The 18,595-nt window shown below is 31.0% G+C and overlaps 2 protein-coding genes across 4 annotated transcripts; one reads left to right on the top strand and one right to left on the bottom strand.

Moving 5' to 3' along the window:
• The first annotated feature begins 1,493 nt into the window (after positions 1 to 1,493).
• LOC137808548 (AT-rich interactive domain-containing protein 6) lies at positions 1,494 to 9,799 on the top strand. Of its 3 annotated transcripts, none has more exons than XR_016519327.1 (13): positions 1,494 to 1,660; positions 1,997 to 2,806; positions 2,915 to 2,954; positions 4,002 to 4,054; positions 4,518 to 4,582; positions 5,901 to 5,993; positions 7,444 to 7,563; positions 7,652 to 7,703; positions 7,787 to 7,862; positions 8,044 to 8,110; positions 8,189 to 8,239; positions 9,149 to 9,241; positions 9,521 to 9,799. XR_016519327.1 is itself a non-coding variant. In XM_068609714.2 (13 exons), the coding sequence occupies exons 2-13, from the start codon at positions 2,031 to 2,033 to the stop codon at positions 9,620 to 9,622; spliced, it is 1,569 nt and encodes a 522-aa protein (XP_068465815.2). In that variant the 5' UTR covers positions 1,494 to 1,660; positions 1,997 to 2,030; the 3' UTR covers positions 9,623 to 9,799. The 3 variants fall into 3 exon arrangements, 2 of the variants coding, with proteins under 2 accessions (XP_068465815.2, XP_090155941.1); XM_068609714.2 differs by having other exon boundaries at positions 4,518 to 4,563; XM_090299815.1 differs by lacking the exons at positions 4,002 to 4,054; positions 4,518 to 4,582; positions 5,901 to 5,993; ... (5 more) ...; positions 9,149 to 9,241; positions 9,521 to 9,799 and adding an exon at positions 3,556 to 3,614 and having other exon boundaries at positions 1,503 to 1,660.
• Positions 9,800 to 11,995: 2,196 nt separating this feature from the next.
• On the bottom strand, positions 11,996 to 17,683 carry PP7 (serine/threonine phosphatase 7). Its single transcript, XM_068609713.2, has 5 exons — positions 17,071 to 17,683; positions 15,708 to 16,202; positions 13,104 to 13,250; positions 12,485 to 12,592; positions 11,996 to 12,323 (listed from the first exon to the last, which is right to left on the bottom strand). Exons 1-5 carry the CDS (start codon positions 17,617 to 17,619, stop codon positions 12,246 to 12,248), a joined length of 1,377 nt encoding a protein of 458 aa, XP_068465814.2. The 5' UTR covers positions 17,620 to 17,683; the 3' UTR covers positions 11,996 to 12,245.
• Between the last annotated feature and the right edge of the window lie 912 nt (positions 17,684 to 18,595).

Below are 18,595 nucleotides of genomic sequence, written 5' to 3'. Positions count from 1 at the left end.
TTTTATAATCATAATAACAATTTATACAATAAAAATTGATTTTTTAAAAAATTAATGTATTTTTTCTTTTTAAAATTGTGTTAAAATTGTACTAGAATTGTTAGAAATCTAATAAATACTTTTTGAATTGGACATTTTACGGATACGTGTCCTACAAATATCACACGAGTGTCAGTGTCAGATATATCGGACACCGACACACCATTTAAGAGGAGTGTCCGAGTTTCATAGTATCTAAATAAAATTCTTGAAAGCTAAATTAGTATTTGTTAATTAACTATTCATTAAACTACTGAAATAAATATACTACTATGTATACTGCTTACTAATGGACATACATAATGGACCCATTGTTTTATATTCTGATTAAATTTATTTATTTAATTAACATTATTTTATAATTCTGTTATTAATAATTAATTAATTAATTTATTATATCTATGTCATTCTCTTATGAAAACATATAAATTTGATTTTTAGCTTAATTCGGCCTCTCAATTTTTTGACATACCAGTCCATATACAAATTATAGTTATGATAAAAATTATGGTAATATTAATTATAGCGATAATATTAAAATATACTGATATTAATTCTATTGATACACATGGGATACTATAACTCTAATAATTATAATATAATCATAATCTTAATTATAAATGAGATACAAATATATATTCCCTATCTTATTTTGTTGTTTTCTAACTTATATCCTATCAACTACACTAACAAAATAAATAAAAAATCATATTTTATTGTTACTGTATACAATTATTTAAACATTATATAATAATTAGTTTATCCTATTATATATTCATTGTAAAAACACTCTAAGTATATTCTAAATAATTGAATTTCTTTTTTTAGCATGGTATGTATAAATGTTAGCCATAAATAATTCTTAAGAAAATATTTTATTAATTATTGAACCACTAGATAATAAATACCTGAAAACTATTAATTGTGAAAGATTCTCAATAAAAAAAATTAAATTCAAAGTTTTTTGAAATATTATCATTCGAGTTAATTATTGTATTTGAAATATTATTTATTAAAGTTAAAAACTAGGTTGCAACTTTGCTTTTGAAAACTTTATTATAATTTTTTTTTTTAAATATTAAAAAATAAAAAATATATTTAAATTTTTTTTAATACATAAATAACACCAATATATAATTTGTTAAAATGTGAAAGTGTAACTTAAGTATATTTTATTAGTAGACTTAATTATGAATGCAAAGAGGAAATGATTTGTACATGGAATAAAGTGAAAGGTGTAGTGAGACAAAGATTCATTTCTTCATAAGAAAAGTGCTAACATTATGGCCAATCTCTAATTTTAATCTCTACAATTTTTTAAATTATTTTTTTTCAACTATTTTCTTATAATAGGTGAAATTATTCTGTGATATTGAAAAAAGAAATTTAATAACTAAAAAAAAAATTGGTAAATTTCTGGAAGAATAAAAATATATCCAAACCATATTTTTTACAAGGCGTTTTTAAATTTAAATAAATAAAAGGTGTAAATGGCGAAGCACCTTAGAATTTGTCATCTTACAATTTTTTTATTATACAGAATTAGGGTTTAACAAATTCAACCCTTTTGCATCTGCCATTGTTGGGGTTTCTTCTGCAATACGATTGAATTTCAATATAGGTAATGCTGCATCAATTTCTTTCTTCTTGTCTATTTGTTTTTTCATGTCAATTTGAACGCCTGCATAGAACTCCGAGAAATCAATTTTATTTTTGTAGCTTTATGAACTTGTCTTGCTGCCTGCAATGAGGGATGAATTTTTTTTTTGGAGATTTTGTGTGTGTGTGTAAATTTCCTTCTCCCTGTTTTTAATATTTCTTCATTTTTTTTATTGATTTTTTGGTCGAAAGGAATTGGAGGATGGGGGTGGTTCGGACAAGGGTTCTTTCAATATCTGGTTTATTTTTTCTTTCTGACCTCTTATTTGTCTTAAAATTTTGTTACGGGTCGGTGTAGGAGGTTTTGGTGTGTTTGTGGTTAAATTTTGGAGATGAATGATACAAAAGAGAATGAAGAAGCAGGGCAGAATGTGCCCGTGGAAAATTTGGCTGAAGCACAGGTTCAACCAGAAGTTTTGGATGCTCCTTTGTCCGTAGGGGATACTTCAATTCATGCTGAAAATGGGAAGGTAGAGGCAGAGGCACCTGTGGAGGATAAAATTGTGAAACCAGAAGCCAATTCTGAGTGCATTTCGCAACAAGATGTCCTAAATAGTCAAAATACAATAAACTCGGTCCCTGTTATAGACAGTGCTCCAGTTTTAAATAAAACCGAAGGTGAAAATGCATTAGATGTGAAGAGCAAAGCAGAAGAACTTCCTCAGTGTGATATGGACATAGAGAATGATTCTAATGTTTGTCAAAACAATGCTGATGCTTCTGAAATGACTGTGGAGGTGAAGCCCAAAGCTTTTGAAGCTGAAAGTAAAACTTGCAATAATGGGGATTCCAACTCCGCACTCCCTATTCTTAACGAACCTAAAACAGCACATGCTGTTCAGACCGATGTAAGAGCTGAAGTCAAGAGTGGATTAGACAATGAAAATAAGTATAACGAAAAGCAGGCTGCTGTTGGACAGGCAGATAATGGAAATTTGATCTCACAGAACTTGTATTTTTTGGATCCTGAATATTCATATGATGGTAATGAGTCGGGAACAGAAGATGAGCAGTCAGCTTTTATGAAAGAGCTTGAAACATTCTTTAGGGAGAGGAGCATGGAATTCAAACCACCCAAGTTTTATAAAGAGGGGCTTAATTGCCTTAAGTGAGTCATACCAGTTTGTTTAAGTTTTCTTCTACATTTAAATATGGAACAAATAAACCAAGTTCTGACATATTACTTTATCCCAATTCTTAATTGGCTGGATACAAGGCTATGGAGATCTGTAAACAGATTGGGCGGCTATGATAAGGTATTCATTTTCCATTATTCTTCTGAAGCACAAATATAAATTTATGTAACCAATTTTGTATGAAGTCAGAAGTGTATGATCACAAGTACATAATTAGATTAAAGGACCTTAATAATTCCATATAGTGGCTACTGGTTTGGCTCTTTCACAGCGTCCATTTTTTCATGGTTCTTCCTTTTGTGGACTTAAATCTGTCAATAGTGGTATTTTTTTAGCCAATGCAAGTAAAATTAAGTAAATAATTACATAAACATGCATGCTTACTCTCTCTCACACTCAGGAGCAGAGAGATTTAAATTTCATTAGGCATTCAGCATGAGTTACTCTTATGCCAGTTTGTGATATACCACGTTGTCAAATAACATTGTAGTTATGCTCAATATGTTTAGTATGAAAACTAAATCTAATTAAAAATAATATACCTGGGATGGGAGATACAACATCTTGAGATCAAGGATTTCAAAGCATACTTGATTCCCATGACAATAACATTTAAAAAATTAGCATTCCTGTTTGTGATATATTATCTGTTTTCACGAATAATTACAAAAAAGGGCCCTCCTGTTTTCACTGTATTTCCTTATTTGAAATATTTGTACAGTGAATGGTGAAGACGAAACTGCTTGGTAGTATTTTGTGTAGTGAAAAGTGAAACATAAAACTTTTCTACAAACCAAAGACGGCCTCAAGTACAGTTATGAAGAGACCTATACCTGTCAAATGTTCTCATAACAATCCTGAAATCTATTTTGTTTGATTAAATTTATTTTGATTTGGAAGTCAGTGAATAGTTGGTAATGATGCATTTACAGTTTGTAACTTTGTCTGTCACTTGTAAGTATCTCTACTACTGAATCTACTTTCAATTCTTAATTAAATGTCAGTTTTATTTTTGGGCAACTGGAATTCCTTGGAGGTTGTTTCTTGAGGCGTTAACATCAATTACTCTAAACTTCAAGTTTGTTTAGTTCAAACTTCAGAGAAGTTGTTTTCATTGTTACCAATTTACCAAGAAATATGCCTAATTGGGGTTACATTTATGAATAGGTCACGACATGTAAATTGTGGCGGCAAGTGGGAGAGTCTTTCAAACCTCCAAAGTAAGGAACAACTGACAATTTCTTGTCTCAATCTTCTTGGTGGCTCTGAAAAGCTTTTGCTTAGTTTTTGTTTGAGTTTTATTGAATGTTAAATTTGTTGTGTTTTCTATCTATTTTACAAGGATGCAGAGTTATATTCTCTATTGGAAAAGGTGTTGAGAAAAATTAAATTGTCCATCTAAGTTCTAATTCTTGATGGAAAACAAACTGGATTGGATGTTTGTATTTAATATGCATGCTTGTTTGGTTCCTTTATTGATTGGAAATCATAATTTGGAAGCACTTTTCATTATCAGTATATGTATTTCTCTTACTATTTCCACATTTGTTCAACATGTTTTTTTAGTTGTTTTTTATGTTGTTCTGATTTTTTTTGGGGTGTGGGCGTGCATATGGCTGATCTGGATAACTTAGGTTATTTATGATATGTGAAAATAATGCTCTCTGTTATTAATTTTTGCAGGACATGTACCACAGTTTCATGGACTTTTCGGGTTTTTTATGAGAAGGTGATTCTAGATTAATAAGGTGTACATTAGTCTTCCGCTCTTTCACATCTTTTAAAAGATTATTTGACAAATATGTTTTCAAGATATCCATGCTGCCATGCAAAGTTAACATTCCCGTAAAGCTTAGAAGTAGACCGTTTTCTTTGGCACAAAAATGTAATGTGGATCTAGATGACATACATTTGCCCAGATTTCTTTGTAAAATATTTTATATTGTGTATCATACTTTTCCTTATTGGTATGAGTTGAGTACAACGCTACATTATCTTAGCTTTATGCTGTGATCCTGCACCTATCATTATGTTTCTGTTTCATATTCCTCTTGGGTGTAATTAGTACCAGCATTTATGATAGAAATTTTTAAATGCCTAAAGTATAATACACTTTGGCATAAATTATTCTAAGCTGTGCTAGGTTTTCAATAGGTTGTCTCTTTTCCTTATCATCGCAGATGGAAATTTTTGTTCTTCTTTTGGAGATCTTTTTGCGAGCTTTTATGTAAAAGCAGATGAAGAAAGTAAGATTATAAACTAAGGGCATTTGATAAGAATGTTTCTGCGAGCTTTTATGTAAAACCTGTTATTTCTGAAGTCCATGTATTGAAATTTTGTAAACACAAGGATGGAAAGAAAAAAATTATCCTTTCTATGATTTTACCCACCCTTGATTCCTTTTTCAAGATGTAGTCTTTATAAAGTGAGATTATTGTATATTTTGAATTGTGAAAGCAAATCATGATTTGCTTCAAAATATGAATGGTTAGTATGAAAAGGCCACATAACAGGTGCATGATTTAGTGTTTTAATTTTGACCATTTATGTATCCCATGTCCAGACCAGATGCTTCTTTTGCTTCTCCCAATCAATGATGTGCATTGTTAGTTTTTTTCACACATCTTGCTTAAATATGTAAAATTGAAAAATCTTTATCAACTACTACTGATTAAAATTTCATTCTTTAAGAAGTAATGAAGATGGTGTTATCGATTATTAACTGCTGCCAATAACAAGCTTTCTATTCCTTGGTGCTGATGCATTTTAATCCCTTAAAGAAACAGCATTCTAATCAAATTATTGTAAGTTGATAACTAGTAGGGACTTCACCACTCTACGTTCCCAAAAATATGGTCTAATGCATTCTACATGCACTTTGGAATTAACCAGTACATAGGTACATTTTCTGTTGGCCACAATATCTGTTCTTTATATGGGCTTATTTAAATAGCATCTTATCTATTTCCAAACTTTCAAAACAATATCAAATATTGTGTAAAACTATACAACTTTGTTATCTTCAAAATCTATTTCACTATTGCTGTTTCTTTTATGCTGCTTCAGGCTCTTCTTGACTATGAAAGGCATAAAACAAAAGGTGGTGAGCTGAATGTGCCTATTGCTTCTAATTCCGAGCCAGTGAATGTTGAAAATCAGGTAATATTTATTTGTTTTAATGTCATTTTCATGAGCAATAATATAATGACCAACTGTCTCAATCTTTGGTAAGTTGACTTTATGAACTGCTGGACCATTCTCTTAAATAAGATATGGATATGTTGGAAAACCACATTAGGCATCTCCATTTTTATTATTTAACATGCTGCTGTATGTATATTGTAACAGGATAAAATTCCCATGCACATTCTTTGAAATTTATTTGTCTTTATTTACGGAGGGACTATTTTATGATCTCCCTGTGTGTTCAAATTGCTGTACATTTTTTTTGGTAGTTTTAGTAGTTGATGTGTCATTTCTAAGGATCAGTTTAAAATTAAATGAAGTATTATAATTATTATCTGTTAGATTGAGTGTTTATCACAAAGCCAAAAGTTATAATTCATAGTTAGAACGCAACTCTTTCTATTTAAGAGCATAGCAGTTTAAACACCACAATTTAGTTGACTTGACCCACTTGGTCTACCTCACAGACAATTGATACACCCTGCATTAGTCTCTTCCTTAGCAATTGTCCTCCTATGAATCAAAATTCTTCGATTGTGACTAGACAATTGATGGATTGAGCACTTATCACAAGCCTAAATGTTATAGTTCATAGTCAAAAAACACAATTCTTTATACTTAAGAGCGTAGTAGTCTAAGCACCACTTTTTGATTGTGACTTGCTTCACCTGATCTACATCATTAGAACAATTGATGCACCTTGCAACACTATCTTATACTTTCTGCCTTAGCAAAATTAAATTATATGCATGGTTGTCTCCTCTCCCCTTGAAAAAGTGTTTTTTTTTTTGCCTCTAGTCATGACTGTCTAGCAGATTCCCCTTATAACAGGTGTAGGTAAGATAGAATAAGAATGTTAATTGTGTAATAAGGGAGTGGGGCCCTCAATCATGTTGATAACGAAATAGCTATTTGTGTTCAGTAATTAAAAAGGGGATAGGAAGGATGTTAGAGTCAGCTTAGAATTGGGAGAAGGAAATTGGAAGGGAGAGAACTGTCTCACAATAATTGGGTTAAGGAGGGTGGAATTCCTCTCTGTCTGTGTTCTTGATCTTTTTTCAATATATTATTGATACTAGTGCTGAGTTTGATTATTTCATAGTAGATTAATCAGATTTTATCATACACTGGTCCAGTTCTACCAGTCTATTTCCAAATTATATCTCCCCCCACTCCCTTAACGATAGAAAAAGGTGACTTTGAAGCATATGAAAATAATGAATGGATATTGGATTTAAGGGATCATTAACTGAGCCATTTTTTGTGTTGAAGTTTCTCGAATAATATTTGAAAATGGTTTGAATTTCTACCTTGCAAGGCACTAAATTTCTTCAATTGCAGTAGGCTTTGCTAGTTATGTCGTAAGCAGTACTACTGTGATGACTACATTATTTGTGTCTTACAATCCCTCTTGCCTGTTAAGTGTGTCCAAGGATCAGCATCATCAGGTAGGGCACGGAGAGATGCTGCGGCTAGGGCTATGCAGGGTTGGCATTCACAACGTCTCCTAGGCAATGGTGAAGTTAGTGATCCTATTATTAAGGTCTGGTTAAATTGAGCTGGTGAGATTCATGTTCTCCTTAATTTTACTTTTACTGGTAAATAATTGTTTAATAATTTGTTTCTTATAGGACAAGGGCTCTTTGTCTATGCAAAAGCGTGAAAAGCAGCTTAGAAGCATCAGTATGATCTTATTGCTATCATTTTTAACTTACTAAAGTGCGGAATGATTCTAAAGTTTCCCCTCCCCCCACTTATTTGTTCAGATGTACTTAAACGCAAGAAATCATCAGACATGGTGAATGCAGTCAAAGTTGCTCACAGTAAACCATCTAAACCACAGTTAAGACACGTTACTTTCTTTCTCTTTTTATCGTGAACGATTTGTACTTAGTTGAAATCTATTTATATAGTTACAACCCATAAAATGTGCTATTAATTTATATTCTTGATAGAGGTGTTTACTTGCTTTCTTGTTCATTTGCTGACATGCTTGCCTCTGTTGGTGTGTATGGTGGACTAGATTGGACACATCTGTGGTTGACATTGGACCTCCTGCTGATTGGGTAAAAATTAATGTGCAAAAAACTGTAAGTTTATCTTGTGTTTGGATAGAATATAATCTGTTTAATCAAGTAATTTACTCATCAAGAGAAAGTTGTGTACAGAAAGATTGTTTTGAGGTCTATGCTTTGGTTCCTGGACTTCTGCGGGAAGAGGTAATAGCAGAGTTATCGTTTTTTCTCCTTAATAATTCTGCACATGCGTTGAAATCTTGGCTTATTATTTTTATTGTTTTGTGATAATTTGGCAAGCATACTAGTAGTCTCATCCTCCTTTTCATACTGTATAACAATGCCATGCTATCTTTTTCTAATTCGTAATTAAGTCTTTTTCTTAAAAAAAATAGGGGTCTTTTTGGTCTTGGTCCTGTACTTTTTTTTTTTCATTTTAGTCCTGGACAATTTTTTAAAAGCCATTCCTGTCTAATTTGACCGCTAAAGTTAATGTTGAGAATGTCATCAGGACATCATGATGAAGACATCACATAGTCAATATAATTAAATTTTTTACTTTCATTTAACTGTGATAATGTTTATTATTATATAAAACTTTAATGTTTATTATTATTTTTCGTTAGTTCTAAATAAATTGTTTTATATTTACTTTCTGCAAATTTTATTTTGTTTTGATTTTTTTTATAAAGATGTTACTTTTTTATTCTGGTCTTTACAAACATTATTTTTTATGTCAAATTATTGACATGGACGAAAATTAAGAACTAAACCCAAACTATACCCTCATTTGTCAGGATAAAAGACTAAATTTAAGTCTTTTTTTCTAACAATATTTCAATCAAATTTGTGTGTTTATTTTCTTTTGTTTCAAATTAAATATTGTAGAAATTAGAGGGGTTTGTATTAAGGGATCCAGAGTTAATCTCTGCAGTGTTTTCATTGACCCATTTTACATTTTCCTATTTCTAGTGTTATCTTTTTTGTAAGGTCTGCTAGTTGTGAAACTTTTCCTTTGTTATCTTAGCTTTTGATGCAATAATCTATGAATTTAGAAGTGTAATTTACCAAACTGCTTTTGAATCGAGAATATCATTTACTTCATGAAATCAGGTGCGTGTTCAATCAGACCCAGCTGGACGCTTGGTCATAAGCGGTGAGCCTGAACATTCTGACAATCCATGGGGGGTCACACCTTTCAAAAAGGTATATGATCTTTGCTTTGCTATGATATCAAGGATCTATCTTCTTTCAAAAAGTTGTTGTTTTCAATCTTCAACTTCAACCTTAATTTGCTAACAATGTCTTTGCATCCATGGATTCTACTTTCTGTTGTTTTTTTTCTGCCTACAGAAGTTGAAGTTGTCTTTTTAATAACAAGGTGTTAGTATTTGTTGACAGTAAAAAGCTTGTGTGCTTTGCTTATGAAAACAGCCATGGTGACACATTTAATTCCTTCTAATCCAAATATTTGAATTAACTCAGGTTGTGAGTTTGCCTTCAAGGATTGATACTCATCAGACATCTGCTGTGGTGACTTTGCATGGACAATTGTTTGTTCGAGTTCCATTTGAGCAATCCGAATAGAGATGGTTCATAGATTCTTAAGGAAACAAATTACCATGATTTATAGGATAATTCATATTCATGTCAAGTTCTACTATGAATTTTGTTCATATTTTGTTTATATTTTTCACCGATTTTCTCAACTTGAGATTTACAATTTCAATCAAACCATAAATAAGTGCCTGCATTGGATGTTAACCAAACTCTCAGCTAAATTTGTTTCATTATTAAAACTCCTTGCTACCAAAAGAATTAAAGGAATCGTCTAAAAGCTAAGTAACATAAATATATAATAATATAATTTAAATATGTAGATATGTATTAAGAAAATTTTTTTTTATCAATAATAATCTACTCCAAATAATTAATTTTAAAGAGTATTTTTAGGTTGTGATTAAAAAAACTAACGTTAAATATTATATTTTATTGAGTTAATTTATTAATCATTTTTACGGATTATATATCTCATTTATTAACTTCTAAAAAATGGAAAAATAAAATTAAACCTCATTCTATAATTATTAAAGCTGACTCTATTTTTATAGAATGTTATCATAATAAAATTGATTTACTATCTTGTCATCAGTGAAACCATAAAATACATAGTCAATACTTTTTTTCATTTTTTTTTCATGGATATATATTAATCATAGTTGAATTCAATTTAAAAAGTAGATGCATGGTCAATATTTTTTTTTTATTGTCATGGATCCTTTAATATAAAAATATTAAAATACATATACTGAATAATAATTTCAATAATTAAATAATTAAAAATGTTGACAAATTTTTAAAATTAAATCATTGTGAGAAAAATAACTAATAAAATTATTTATACCAATTTCTAAATCTTATTAGTTTTTTTTTTTTTTACTTGTCTTAAAAACAATGTAATAATTTTTTTCTAATTAACTGTTCAATCTGACTATACACATCAATTTTCATTTGTTTTAGAAAATAGGTTGATTTCCGGCCTATTGAACCTACCAACTCCGCATGATTTTTAAAATTATGATAAAAAATCTACATTGTTAATATATGATTAATTATTAAAATGTGTAAGCACGAAATAATATATAAAACACATGTCATGAAAGTTATTGGTTAAGAGAAATTTAATATTTTGTAATCTCAATTCATTGAACAAATAGTTAGTTATTTTATTTTTTAAAATTTTCTAAATCATTAATTAAAAGAAAATACTATAAATTATTTTAAATTTAATTATATATTTATAATCATTTGCTTGCTTTATTATCAAAACTGTAAAATAAATATCACTAATTTAAGTAATTTAATTATTAAATGTAACTAGATTTATTAAGGGTTTTTACATTAATAAAGGTCACTCTTTAAACAATTTTAAAAATAACTTCACTTCTCAATAAAAAAAACATTACATTTTTATGTTACAACAAACATTAATGTAGTTTAAATTCGAAACTAATTAGCAATAAAAGTATTGTTTTATTGAAAATTGGAAACAGCAATGGATTTGGATTTATTTTAAAAGCTTAAATTGCAATCATTTTAGGATAGAGAAAATATATTTAATTGGATTTATACCCTAACCACTTCTTTGCAAATAAAAATTAAAATCGTTTAAAATTTCAATCAATAGTCATTGCTTTCATCAATTACTTTAATAAATAATTTTACCAAACACTTCTATATAATAAACTAGTTTAATAATTTTCAACTATCAATTTTCAATTACATTTTGAACTTCCAGCTAGTTTTTTTCAAACAGAGCCTTAAACTAACTTTAAGATTCTGATAGTTTTCAATTAATAAAATTATAAAAGAGAAAGGAGAGCAGGAAAAAAGTGTTTTTTTTTTTTAATTTTGTTTTCAAGAATCCTAAGAAAAGACAGACCAGGTATTATCTTAGTAGAGTTAATCTTCCTGCATAAAATCAATTGTGATATGCATCCAATACTTTATAAAAAATGTCTGATATCTATATCCACAATACAAATAACGTAATTTTAGATATATAAATCTGAAACTAAGATGAAACTAAGATGTGTATTCGCGACACAGCAATGTCTTTCGGATGCTAAGATCCAAAAGTTTTTTTTCTCATTCCAGATGCGAAAATCCAAAAAATATTACAAGAGCAATTTGAGTTTATAAAAAAAATGGATGCAAATCACAATTGATCTTGGAGAATTAGCCTCTTAGTAGATGTTGTATATGTTTTTCCTTATTTTTCCTATGTTCAACATATGATCATTTTTTCCAACGGGTCATGATGAATGCCACCTTATTTGACCAGTTGGAATTGTCTTCCTCAGTTACATGAACAATTTCCCTAATTCACTGTTAGTAACACAATAAGGGTATAAACAACCAAAGAAGACAAACTCTAATAAGTTTCTACAAGGACTGGTATTGAGGAAAACTAACTGAAAACATTCACTCCATTGAAAACCAGCAGAGTTTCTTTGAGACTCCAATTTACAGTTGTCATACAGAACTGTCCAGTAACTACTTTTGGGGGCAATTGATTTCACAAACATAATAAATGGGATATATAACTAACAATTATATAAGTTAATGATGAAGCCTGAAAAATCTTAAAAAATAACCATACAAATTTTACAAAGGAAAACTTTTTGACATTTTCGTCGCCGAAAAATCCTCAGGAAGTTACCATGGAAGCCAAGTCCAGTTCTTCATCTGAGTCTATAACCTCTTCCAAATCGTAATAGGGATTCACCTGCCCCACAGATCAAGGATATGATTATTAACTTTGTACAAATTTTATATTACAAACTGGAGATATCATGCAATTTTAACCCATTAATCCAATAATTAGATCATTAGACATCAGAACAATCATATATTCAATGATAATGAGAGAAGTTAAGATTTGTTTACCTTCGGCCTGGGAGTAACTGCTGAAAATCCATGAAATATAGGATTGTCAAAATTCGGGGGTTCAAGGACAACATAGCAACCTTTGTTGTTATACCTCAACTCTGTTGCCTGAAGGAAAAATAATTCTCATGATAAAGAAACTCCAACATTTAACAAAGAAATTTATTGATCTAGTTATTACAGAAACCATTATTGCTTCCGACAGAGAATTAAAACAAGTACAAGAGATCATCATAGCTGATGACAGATTGAGAGACAAGGTTGTTTCCACAACTAGAACCTAGCAACAAAGTCACAACCCAGTGAACACTTACCATTGCGTCAAGGCCCAATCACAACTATTAATTGAATCCTAGACAAGTTGTTTTTCCTACTTATCTATATCATACAAATAAAGTCAGCATTTAAAAGCAGAACGGCAACTGACAAGTAATGGATGTTATTTTACATGCTCTTCCACTCGACACATGAACGATGCTATCCTTTCACACATACACCCTCCCATGCCGAAAACAGGTTTTAAATCAGCAAAATCTGTGTAAGCTTGCAGTATACAATGCTCTGCTATTTAAGAAAAACATTTTGGAGTAATCTGGGGCCAAGATAATTAATAACCAACCTGAAACTGCGGGTAATCTGGAGCACTAAACACAGTTACCAGCTTTCCAGAATCTACAGTATGGTCAATGGTGTATCCTTCATCCATTCTATCTAGACCATCCCTTTTCTCCCTAGCATCAGGACCTTCATGTGACCTGATGATCAACTGAAAATTAAAAATATGAGCGACCATCCACATATATCAGCAATAATTATAAACAATAAAACACAAAACAATACAGAACCGTGATAAAACAGTAGTCCAAACACTCAGAGTAAACATTAAGGTTCAGAGTAACATAACATGTACACCTGATTGCTCATATAAACAAGCAGCCTAAATCATAATTTAGCTAGACAATGAAAAAAGCTTGAATTTGAAGCAAATGCATAGACATGGAACACATAAAAATCTAAATAAATATGGGCAAAGAATTATATAATTAATAAAATAAATGATGTATATAAGTATAAAATAATCAACATATACACAAATACAAATCTATATTGAACTTGTGCTTATGTGTTAGGAGTCTCACACAAGTAGGATGAGCTAGTTGATGTGATACTTAAGCCTTAAGGTTCTTCCATTTAATGAACCAGACCAGTTTTTTGGTTTGAGTTCTCCTCTTGTTCTTAAGTCTTAACAATTGTTTTTTTCAATGAGAGTTGGACTACGGAAAGGACTACCTATAAGCTGGGGTAAGAGTGCAAACTGAACACTGATAGATGTGTGGAACCGTTTCAAAGAGAAAAGAGCTACCACTAGGTCATTGTTGATGGAGTGAAATCTTGCAATTAGGGCTTGTTGGATAAGTTTTCCATAACTTTTGCAGGAGTTAAAATTAGCATTTTGGAGAAGCTAAACATTATTTAATTTATCCAAAAAGTTGATTTTAACTTGTGCAGAAGCTATTTTTAATTTATTGAAGAAACTTGTTTCATTTTTCCTTCATATTTTCTTTTTCTACCAGTGTTTATGAAGAAGTTTATCGAAACAGGGTCTTAGTTAATAACTTCTCTAATTGATTTTGAACTTTCTATAATTATTTGTCTATCCCCCTAATTGCAAGATTGCACTTTTCTAGAATAATTACTTGAGTACCAGTCTGCTTTAGCTACATATTTGATACAGATAATAAAGATCTTCTATGCAACTTCAACAGAATAAATTATCAGTAGAGAGAACTAATGTATTGAAAGACTATCTTTTGATGTTCTTTCCCCCAAGGAATAGATTTCCTTTTATGCACAAATTAGGATTATAATTCATTCTGATCATATCTTATTTGTCACCTAAGAGTTGAACTCCAGCTACACAAACTCTACATCCCACCCAAGGTTGTCAAACATGAGAGTTTACATAAACTCTACATCACATTTTATATGAAAATTATCAGAAACACAGTAGAGAGGAAGGTTGCTAGCTTTGTGCTATTAAGTTAAAATAAAAAAATTTAAATATCTTAATTATAATATTATATTTTAGTTTCCAAAATATTTTGATTAAAAAACCTTTATTTAAATTTGATTATTATATTGTATCTAGATTTTAATTTTTTTAATTAAATTTTGATTTATGTTTACAAGTTTGTAGGATGCCAGTGTGATTTTTACTCTACAAGAAATTAGAAATTTGTACGAGTAAGGTCTATTAGTTGAAAATTGAAACCATTGGGGCGAAATTATCATTATTCCCCAATAACGTGAGGTCCAAAAATACAAAAATTCCTAAAGTGAAAAAAAAAAATAATCCAATGCCATTTAGTGTCACGGCTCTCTTGCTCCTTAGTGAATCAGTAGTCAACTTTGACCCTCTTTTCTCACAGCAAGCAGCAGTCATAAGAGGAAGCAGCAAGCAGAACCATGAGCAGAACAGGTACCAGTAAGCAACAGATGTAAACACAATGACGAGAAGAAAATCCCTAAAACTCTGTTCTGTAAAAAAATGAGACTCAAAATGGCCCTACAGTGCATTGTTTAGGACTAAATTTTTCCAACCTCACGTACTTGAATTTACCTGAGCTCAGAAACAAGTTTGATTGCAATTGAACAGCTAAATGCATAAGCTCATGCAATTTTACAAGTTGGAACACAATTTTAACCATGAACCTTCTACCTACCTAACCTATTTTCATAATTTCTAACTTTTCATCTGATCCAAACCTGATTGAATTCCTGGACTGCATCAAATACACTATGTTGAACTTAGGTTTCAATCAGTAACAGTATATAACTGGCTAGTACAGCAAATAAAAGCAAATCGATCAGCCACCCAAGGTCCTGATCTAACAACATAGTTTTACTTTGGGTTTTGCTCCTTTTATCTCCCCACTTGTCGAAAGTTTGCTGAAACAATAGCTATCAATATCTAACTAATTGAATTTTCTTTCCTTTTTCCCTATATAAACAATACAATCATGTTATAAATCAAACAAAACTCTGAAGTTGGTAAATGATGATATGAGTGCTCAATGTACAACAAATAATTCTTTACTCACAAAACATTATCTGATAAAAATTTACTATAAATAACTTCTTACAGAATTAGTGTAATGATTTGACATAATCCACAAAGACAATCAAACACGTCACCATAATTAATAGTAACTTATTTTGTTACCTTTAGTTGGTACTTCTTCAAAAATTCTTCAGTACAATCAGGACCCCACAACAAGCCAATGCCTCTTTCTTTATTTGGAGCAAGACCCGGAGTTTTTGATGGATCAGACCACAAAACATCGCCAGGTATCAAATTTGGACCTTCCCAAGGAGGATCAAGAACTGATCGTCGAGCCTTAGCTAATTCTTCCAATGAACCAAGAGATAGAATTTTGCTATCTTGATTAACATTAATCTTACGGTTCTTCTTTCCTTTGAACCTCTTTGACGGCGTCACAGTTATACTGCGGAAAAGTCCTCCATGAGCCGTGTATACACACCCTGCTATAATAGAAGCCAAAGGAAGACCTTCAAAGCACCCCAAACATTTCCGATACACATGCTTACCTTTATCACCATATTTTACCATTACTTCTTTCTCAAAACCATAAACGGAGGTACAGTATTTTGATTCATGATTCCCTCGTAGCAGATATATGTTATGTGGCATGAATACCTGACACAAAAGTTATAGTGCCATAAATATCATAAAAGTATAGAGAGGAATTACCCTATTCCTCAATGATCATAACTGAATAACCCCATTTCAAGTATTTAAATCTTTCAACAAAAGTCTTATCCCACAAGATGAAGTTAGCAATATTAGTTCAACAAATTACAGTAAACAATTAAGACCATCAAAACAATAGCATATTAGCATCTATCTGTCTAAATACTAAAACAAAGTGTACAGCATAATTTACATCAACTTAAACTCTGAACATTAATCATTTGAACTGTTATGTTGATAACACAAAATACTATACACACAAAAAACCTTTGAAACTGAATCACGCCAGACTGTTCATGGGAAGCCGTAAAAACAAAAAACACAAGATCCAAAAGTGAAACTTCAGATTCGAGAATATTATTGAAAAGTTTGAAAACATCCAACCCATTCATCCATAGAGAATAACGAATGAGACTTTCACTCATTGTTAGTATAAGGATCTTTACATTGTCAACCAACATGCAATGAGATAACTCTTACTTCACATACCTATTTGTAATTGAATGATATACAAAACCTCTACACAATTGGTTCATTTAAACCAAATTCAATAAAACAAATCTTTTATTTCAGCAAAATAAGACTAGGAGTATCAACATTTGTTCGGTGAAAGTATTCTCAGCCCCAAGAGTCAAAGACTAATCTCTCAAAGAATTAACAAACATCATATATATCTACAAACTGGAAAACAAACTACAGTCATTTGACCATCTGGATTGATACAGTACATTAGCAGCATAAACTCCACCATGAAATGGTTTTACACTAAATAAATAAGATGAGAACAAAGGCTCCCTTTGCCAAACAGATTTACCTTCCAAGCCAACAACAGCAAGAAGGTTTCGAGGCCCCATGCTCCTCGATCCACATAATCCCCGTTGAAGACAAAGATTCGATCTCGTGAGGGGAAACCGGCATCTCGGAGAAGGAAGAGAAGATCATGGAGTTGTCCATGAACGTCGCCGACAACAACGACGGACGCGGCGGATGGAGAGTTATCGTCGGGGCTAGGGCGAAAGGGGTCTATAGTGACGCAATTGGGTTCCTTGTGGAGCATCTTGGAGCCGACGAGGATGAGCGAGTCCAAGACTTTGACGGGCAGAACCGAAGGTAATTCCGACGGAGGGAGGTTCCAAGAACACCAATCGAAGCACAGCATCAGGTTCTCTACCCAATCCATGCTGATATTTCCGTCTTCCGGCCACCATATTGGTAAGCGCAGTTCTGGCGGCGGCGTAGAAGGCAACGGTTGCGGAGGAGGCGGCGACGGTGGCTGTAGGGTTTCCTCTAAGACGGGGACGACGCCGTTTGTGGTTGCGGAATCAGGTGGTGGTGGTGGTGCCGAATCAGCTTGCAGGGTCATGGTAGATGAATGGACTTGCAGAAAAATTTTAAACCAAGGCTTAACTTATGTATAAATATGCACCTTATTTTTTTAGTAAAAAATATTTTATATAATATTCTTTGTGCAACCATTATCATTTGAAAAATGTTTCAAATACACCATAGTGTGTTAGAAAATAAGTTCATCAAACTTTGTAATAATCCATTTATATATGTGCTTTTTGCATAACCTAAAATTATTTCCATGCTTTAGATCTTATATTTATTAGATATTTATAGTTTCAAAAACTAAGTTTATCTTGAGTTATTTCCTATTTATTTAAGAGGTGTAAAAATGGCTCCAACAGATTTACACAAATAAGAATCGGATTAAAAAAACATTTAAAATTATTAATGATATGTTGAAACCAACTTCTCTATACAATTTAGGATAGAAAAAAATATAAAAATAATAATTTTTTCATAAATTAAAACTAGTTTTTATATGAATTCAAAAAAAATTATAAATTAATTATAAATGAAATAACTTCTACAATTTAAGTTATACATAAGCTAATTTTAATTTATGAAAAGTTCAATTTCATTGTTTTTGTATACTTTTCATTCTTATGTATCATTTTGTGTATTTTTTTTCTTCTTTAAGTTTGGAAAGTTAGCATGTCTAGAATGAGAGATCTTTAATACAAACACCATAATTTGTTAGAGTTAGTTTAAATAAATATATTCTTGAAAGAAACTAACATGAGAATCAAAATTTCTTAGAAAAAAAATTGAGTTATTTGTTAATGTTGCTTGAAAACAAAACTTAATAGTGTATCCTTTCCTAAGAAAACAGATATCGAAACCATGAAAAAAAAAATAGTAACCATAAAAAATAACACTGGGACATAACAAGATGAGAAAAAAAAATATATACAAATCAAAACATACAAGCAAATTAAATCACAAAACCCTAAGAAAATTAATAAAAGTCAGAAAACAAAACCACATATCAT

Source organism: Phaseolus vulgaris, chromosome 3 (assembly GCF_051622355.1).
Source record: "Phaseolus vulgaris cultivar YP4 chromosome 3, ASM5162235v1, whole genome shotgun sequence".
In the NCBI taxonomy this organism is placed as follows: Eukaryota; Viridiplantae; Streptophyta; class Magnoliopsida; order Fabales; family Fabaceae; genus Phaseolus; species Phaseolus vulgaris.
The sequence above is the reverse complement of the archived record's forward strand: the minus strand, read 5'-3'. Positions and strand labels throughout refer to the sequence as shown.

Coding starts and splice junctions, on each gene's coding strand:
- LOC137808548 (XM_068609714.2), top strand. CDS start 2,031: ATGAATGATACAAAAGAGAATGAAGAAGCAGGGCAGAATGTGCCCGTG. Junction 2,807..2,914: donor GAGGGGCTTAATTGCCTTAA/GTGAGTCATACC, acceptor GCTGGATACAAG/GCTATGGAGATCTGTAAACA. Junction 5,994..7,443: donor CAGTGAATGTTGAAAATCAG/GTAATATTTATT, acceptor TTGCCTGTTAAG/TGTGTCCAAGGATCAGCATC.
- PP7 (XM_068609713.2), bottom strand. CDS start 17,619: ATGACCCTGCAAGCTGATTCGGCACCACCACCACCACCTGATTCCGCA. Junction 16,203..17,070: donor TGCTGTTGTTGGCTTGGAAG/GTAAATCTGTTT, acceptor CTTTTGTGTCAG/GTATTCATGCCACATAACAT. Junction 12,324..12,484: donor CAGTTACTCCCAGGCCGAAG/GTAAACAAATCT, acceptor TCTGTGGGGCAG/GTGAATCCCTATTACGATTT.